Genomic DNA, 7,381 nt, shown 5'->3' with positions numbered 1-7,381 from the left:
TTTTTTTCTTCGATTCTTCTATGTCACATGATATTTATAAAAACAAAGCAAAGTCTATTATTGCGAAGTTCTCTCTCTCTTGTGTGTAACCGTTTTTGTGTTGGTACCCATAAAGTTTATGGAGGGCAAATTGTGAGAGACTCATGTACATATTTTTTACACTTTTGTGTATGAGGCCGAGCATTTCTACCCAACAGTGGCATAAACTATTTTGATAGAATTCCAGAAATCGAAGAAAAGAAGAGCGAAAGTTACTTTTCTTCTGTTTTAAACACCCCACACCAGGGCTGAGCAAAATCGAGGGAGAGGGAAATTTAAGAGAGAATTAATGTATAATTGTTCTTGATGTTTTTCAACAACATTTCAACATTTTTTAAACATTAATGCTGTCTAAAAACGACCACAATGCAAATTATTAAAAAATATAAATAAAAATTCCATAAACGTTTAATTATTCATGGTTCACAAAAACTAAGAGTACGTTTTCACAATTTGCCTATGTGCTGGCACACATTTGGTACCCATAAACAAGTTTGGCAAAAACCTCCCCACCCCTCTTTACATGCAACAAGAATTCCAGAAATCAAAAAAAAACATTTATTGTTTCGTTTGGCTGTCGTTAACAGCAAGGCAGAGCGAGGGCAGAGGCAATGTGTTGCTTTGTTTTCTTTCTCAATTTTTTGCAACCACCATATGAGAAAACAGTTATGAAATAGTCATGAAGATTGTTCTATTGTGTCAGTTTGGTGATAGCAGTCGTTGATAGCTGATCTTAAGTGATAGTGAAAAAGTGAACACATTAATAAAAGTGAAATAAATTAATTGGTAATAAATATGGATAAGGTAAAGTGTCCCTTGTGTAAAAAACAATTTTCAATATCGGAATGTCTTTTCAAACATCTTAAAGAACACTACTGTCCGGCTGGAACAATTTTTACGTGTTATTTTGAAAATTGTATGCAAACATTCAGGTCAAAATGGGATTATAAAAAAACATCTTTTTAGACATGTTAAAAATATAAATGAACCGGAAGAAACGATGATTAACCAAAGTTCGGAGCAATTAGATCTAGGAAATATTAGTGTGATGGATAATGACATTGGGCAGAATCCAAAGGAATGCATGGATAGTGTTCATCATTCCATTCATTCATTCCTTATTCAATTACATTCCATTAATAATTTGCCGCGTGCTAATATAACTGCTATTCAAAAGTTAATTGACGACTTTCTTTTGGAACCACTATTAAAATTTATTGAAAATTCTTTGCTAAAAGCTAATGTAAATGAAATTTTAGATGACGTAAGAGATGTCATTAAAGTGATGAACACAGAACACAAATTTACCAAAATTTCAAAAGATATGGGTGTTATTTTAGAACCTACATTTTTTAATATAGAAAATTACCCTAATTCTAAAGCCATGGTGATGCCAATCGATTTTCAATTTAAAAAAATCTTCGAAAAAGAAAATTTCTTACAAGATGTTCTAAATCATATCGAAGTTACGGAACAAAAAGAAAGGTTTGGCAATTTTGTACAAGGTGAATTATGGAAACAAAAGAAGCTATTATACCCAAAGTATACTCTAGTTCCATATTTGCTGTACCTTGACGACTTCGGCATTAATAATGCGTTAGGTTCGAAATCAACAAAAAAGTCGGTGTGTAATTTTTATTACAGTTTTCCTTGTATTCCAAGGAAGTCCTCCAAGTGTAACGAAATATTTTTAGCTGCATCAGTCCTTTCAGCTGATATAAAAAAACATGGCAATAGTTCTTATGCATTAATTATAGAAACGATTAAATCATTAGAAATAAACGGTATAGAAATAGCTACCCAAAATGGGACAATAAAAGTGCATTTTATACTCGGATTAATTTTAGGTGACAATTTAGGTTTGAATGTTACATTTGGATTCCAAAAATCGTTTACCGCTATAAATTATTGTAGATTTTGTTTAATGAAAAAAGGAGACGCGCAGTACGCTGTGGAAGAAAATCCTAGCACTATAAGAAATAGAAGAAACTATGCATTAGCCTTGGAAAATAATGAACTTGCAGAATCGGGGATGTCATCCTATTGCACTTTTAATGATATTCCATCATTCCACGCAACAGAGAATTATTATGTAGATATTATGCATGATATTTTCGAGGAAATAGCACACCCAATTTTATGCAAGGCCTTACTCTATTTCATAAAAACGATGAAATATACAACTATATCACAGATAAATAAACGCCTACAATCATTCACTTATTGTAAAAATGATAAAGGAACAGAGAAAACAATAATATCGTTAAAGGAAATAGAAAGTGGAAGGCTTAAATTATCAGCGAGACAAATGATGTCGTTTTGCTACTATTTTCCTATGATATTTGGGGAGTATATACCTCAAAATGATGTTGTCTATACATATGTTTTAGTGTTTTTAAGACTTCTTGATGAACTTTTATGTTTTGATATTAACGACGACCTTATATCTAGAATTAAAAACGACATAAAAATAGTCAACAAGGATTTTGTGAGATTATTTAAGTCTACGTTAACCCCAATATTCCATATTTTAACGCATTATCCGTCCATTTTGAGAAAATCCGGACCTCTGAGAAATATATGGAATTTTAAATACGAAGCAAAGCATAGAGATTTCAAAGTTTATTCACACGTTATAACATCTCGTAGAAATATACCAAAATCGTTTGCGTTCAAGCATCAAATGAAATTTGCCAATTTCTTATTAAACGACAAATTCGCTGAAAATAATGTATTTAAAAAAAGACTTTTTGACAAAAAGATTGAGCAACATATAATGCATAAATTGAAGGAAGACACGTTCTCATTGTTTCAAGAAGCAGAAATGTGGGGTTATATGTACGATAATAAATCATTTGTAGCCACATTAAATGGAGATATATTTGCTGTGGTATGTATCATAGAAACACTGTATGACATATTTGTGTATTGCCAAAAAATCAAGTCAGTGTACGAACTCATTTCGCGGCATTCCAATTTATGGCCTATGTAGACAATTTTGAAATAATACGCATAAATGATCTGGCTGGTCCTCCTGTTAATATAATAAAATTAAAAAATAGAAAATTTATTAAACTAAAAGAATTTTACCATAATTTGCCGTAGGATATGGACGAAACTACAGCTGTTGAAGAAATAGGAAAGTTGTTAACAAAATGGAAGCTATACCATCTTTACGATCACTTTACTGGTAAGTTTATTTATTTTTTATTTTTTGAACTTAATTTTTCACTTCAAAAATTAAATTTGTAATTCTTAAAAGTGTAATTTTTCATTTTTTAAACATATAATTTTTGATTTTTTAAAAAAATTATTTTTTTTTAATTTTTTAAAAATTACATTTTTAATACTTAAAAGTTTAATTTTTCATTTTCTAAAAATATAATTTTCGATTTTTTAAAAATGTTGTTTTTTTAATTTTTCAAAAATTAAATTTTTAATTCTTAAAAGTGTAATTTTTCATTTTTTAAACATATAATTTTTGATTTTTTAAAAATGTAGTTTTTTTAATTTTTTAAAAATTTAAAAATTAAATTTTTAATACTTAAAAGTTTAATTTTTCATCTTTTAAAAATAAAATTTTCAATTTTTTAAAAATGTAGTTTTTTTAATTTTTTAAAAATTCAATTTTTAATTCTTAAAAGTGTAATTTTTCATTTTTTAAACATATAATTTTTAATTTTTTAAAAATGTAGTTTTTTTAATTAATTTTCTCGTTTAGAGTTAAGCTTGATGATCTGAAATTATTTGCAAGTGAAAAAGGAAAGCCAAGGACTCGAACCCACATAGTCACCAAATTACGTTACCTGGTTTCATTGTTGGTAAAGCAAATCTTTGGACGTATCGACTATGTAATGGCTTCTCTGTCCTAGAACTTATCGTTTTTCAAATGCAAATGTGTTTTTTTTTTACATTAACGCGGATACTTGGCCACAGAAATGTATTTTCTTCATGACAAACGCTTTTTGCGCTGACTTTGAAGTTATGAGTTGGCTTTGAACGCTAACACGCCATGACAACATTTTTTTTAATTTTTTTAAAAATTTAAAAATTAAATTTTTTATTCTTAAAAGTTTAATTTTTCATCTTTTAAAAATAAAATTTTCGATTTTTTAAAAATGTAGTTTTTTTAATTTTTTAAAAATTCAATTTTTAATTCTTAAAAGTGTAACTTTTCATTTTTAAAACATATAATTTTTAATTTTTTAAAAATGTTGTTTTTTTAATTTTTTAAAAATTTAATTTTTGATACTCTAAATATGAGGTTTTTAAAAATTCAATTTTTACTTAATTTTTGATTTTTTAAAAATTTAATTTAAATTCTATTTAATTTAAAATTCAACTTCTTTGATTTTTAAAATATAATTTTTATTTTATTTTTAAATATTCAAATTGTTTAAATTTTAAATATTTTTCAGAACATCATATTACACTCAATGTACTTCCCATGCTAAAACCCAGACATATCGAAATGTTATTTAAAGGCTTACCGGTTGGAGATATGGCGATTTTTGAAAAAACTTAGAATCATGGCTTTCACATTTTAAAGACCCTATACCCCACATTGGTTTGGAACAGGAAGAAAGCCGGAGCAAGTTTATCAAACAACCAATTTGTTCCGTTCATGACATGCTATTGGATTCGCAAAATGGAACGCTTCTTCTTAAGCATTATTCCAAAAACAAAAGTCTGAACGAAGAACAAAGGAATTTACTTATCAACACAATCGCAAAATATGTTGATTGCAAAGGCTTCGCTTGCTCTCTTTCCGACTGCTATGAAATGGAAAGACAAATCTGTGTATTATTTCCAATGGAGTCAAAGGTATGTATTATTAAATTATCAATTAATATATAATATATGATTAAAATGTTTTCTTTAGGATTATTACTCATCCAGTTTATCCGGCAAAAGGGGAAAATTATATAATAAAATATATAACTTGAAAAGACACTCAAAAAGCCTAACAGTGGAAAAAGATATATTTCAATCCGAGGATAAGCCAACTACTACATGCAACAAATTTGGTAATTATATATACACCATATTCACAACATATCTGTTATATTTTAAATATTTATTTTTTAGTTCCAGAAGCTGATTCCCAATACGCACTTGAATGCATTAGAAATAACAATGTTACCGCAGATGAATTTGATATTTATTGGAGAAAATGTTCGCAACTTAGATTTTCTCAAATAGAAAATTCAAAAAGTACCGGTGAGATTCTGGAAAATTGGCCGGAATATTCAAAACCCTCAGGAATGAGTCTGGTAGGTATATCCTTCATTTCTATACTACTCATTTACTAAAATAGTTTTTTTAACAGATTGATATAGATTTCTCGCTGAAATATCCCAAATCGTGCGACCTTATATCGAAGTGGTCATTGTATTCGGATAAAATATTGCGTTTAATAAGTAATAAGATTCCTTCTAAATATCTTAATAATATTGATAAATGGGACGAAGGTAATATTTAAGTAATTTTAAAGTGCACATATATTTATATTATTATTTTTTTTTTAATTTCAGAATCAAAAATATTTTCAATATTTTGGCATTTGCATCAATTGTTTCCTCCACAACATAAAGTTGTCACAGACAAAACTGGTGCAAAGTGTAAACGTAAATATTCGATATCGGATTCACAGACTTCATTCGCAATCATTGCCGACAATAACAAAGAAATTGAACTTAAACTGGAGTTACTAAAACTGCGATGTACCAACATACAGCCCTTACTACTTGTTATCGGAGAAGAAACATGTGTGAAACAAATATATATATATACTTTGATGGCATACGCTTTCCAATTTTAAAAGTATTAACAGCTGTAGATTTGATTTTTAAATTTTTTTTTGTTTTTAATTTAGAATTTCCTAATGAGTCATATATTTTCTATAACTTTCTTCAATGCTTTTTTTTTGAAATTCAATGTGAAAAAAACATTCCAAAAGTTAACATGATAAAGGATGAAATTTTAAACTTAAAACTGACGTAGAAACTAAATCTGTTACATCCTACTTTATTCAATGCAGTTTTTCTAATTGATATGAATTAAAAAATGTATGTTCCTATGAAAAATGTACACTTTAAACTATTACCTTGTAAAAGAATATATATTACATTTTGACAGCTTTTATGAAGCCCTATATATATATTCAACATATACATATATTGAAATGAATTAAAAATTTTATGTTCCTATGAAAAATTTACAATTTTAACTATTACTTTGAAAAGTAATATACATGGTTTCATAAATAATAATGTAATAAAATATTTACTTGTTTACAAAGTAATAATTCAAATTATATTACATTTTTATTGCTTTTATGAAGCCATGTTTATATATTTATATATAAATATCCAATATGTATTTTTTAATTGAAAATAATTTATAAATTAAATATTCTTTAAAAAGAAATTGAATTTATACTGTAAAAGCCTTCCATTATATACATTTTATTGCTTAATAAATACTAAATTTTAATAAAATACTGCATTTTCTCATATTTAGAATGGGTGCTTGTTTTTAATGGACCTTTCTGTACAATTTTCAGAATAGATTTTGATCATTTTAATTGTACATATCATAATTTTTTTATCAACCTGAGGTTTTAGCAATCGATAAACTTTATTATTGCTATGGTTGTAAATATGTTCAAATTTTTATCGATTGAAGAAAAATTCTTTCAACAATATTTTTAATCAATATAACTTTTTATTTAATCAAGCAAAATGTGGAATATTTTGATAAATATTTTTGTCAATATGTGAAATATTTTGTCAAGTCATATTAAAATAATTCGATAAATATTTTAGTCAATATGACAATTTTATTTTATCAATTTGTTTTTTTCTTTGTGATCAAATAATTTTATCGAATTTTGTCAATATGACAATTTTTTTTATTGCCGGAAAATCGATAAATTTTTGGTTGAATCTTTGAATTTCTTTATCAAATGGCTACAATTTTTTTTCTGTGTATATGGCCCTAAAACTGATTACCCTACAATTTGAGTCAAACTAAAGAATTTCATATCCACCACTGTTTTTATGTCATCTTTGTTTTGCAAAGAATACGAACATAGGAATGTTGCTTCAATAAGCTTCAAATTGTAGGGTAATCAGTTTTAGGGCCATATAGCAAATTTCTCATTTTGTTTAATTTGCTGGATGGGCTTATTGACCTGTTTATCGATACAGAGTCGGCGGAAAAGGGAACTGATGAAGTTGTTTGGTGGCAACTGAAACTATAGTATTCCCTACCCTCCGCCCGCAACTAATCAATTTCATATCCACTGTAAAACATTTTGTTGTTACTCAAATACTTGAAT

General features: G+C 27.2%; 1 protein-coding gene across 1 annotated transcript; it reads left to right on the top strand.

Moving 5' to 3' along the window:
- Positions 1-755: 755 nt before the first annotated feature.
- Positions 756-6,080, top strand: LOC141387046 (uncharacterized). The gene is made up of 7 exons (XM_073956154.1): positions 756-843; positions 3,145-3,229; positions 4,458-4,863; positions 4,922-5,066; positions 5,128-5,312; positions 5,369-5,510; positions 5,574-6,080. The coding sequence occupies exons 3-7, from the start codon at positions 4,669-4,671 to the stop codon at positions 5,858-5,860; spliced, it is 954 nt and encodes a 317-aa protein (XP_073812255.1). The 5' UTR covers positions 756-843; positions 3,145-3,229; positions 4,458-4,668; the 3' UTR covers positions 5,861-6,080.
- The last annotated feature ends 1,301 nt before the right edge of the window (positions 6,081-7,381 follow it).

This window comes from Musca autumnalis, unplaced genomic scaffold (genome assembly GCF_047663935.1).
Source record: "Musca autumnalis isolate F117 unplaced genomic scaffold, ASM4766393v1 scaffold_1, whole genome shotgun sequence".
Lineage (NCBI taxonomy): Eukaryota > Metazoa > Arthropoda > Insecta > Diptera > Muscidae > Musca > Musca autumnalis.
Note: the sequence above shows the minus strand (reverse complement) of the source record. Positions and strands in the feature narration are given on the sequence as shown.

Excerpts from the sequence above, each read along its gene's own strand:
- LOC141387046 (XM_073956154.1), top strand. The coding sequence starts at position 4,669 with ATGCTATTGGATTCGCAAAATGGAACGCTTCTTCTTAAGCATTATTCC. Across the intron at positions 5,067-5,127 it reads TACTACATGCAACAAATTTG|TTCCAGAAGCTGATTCCCAA; the intron begins GTAATTATATAT and ends TTTATTTTTTAG. Across the intron at positions 5,313-5,368 it reads AACCCTCAGGAATGAGTCTG|ATTGATATAGATTTCTCGCT; the intron begins GTAGGTATATCC and ends TTTTTTTAACAG.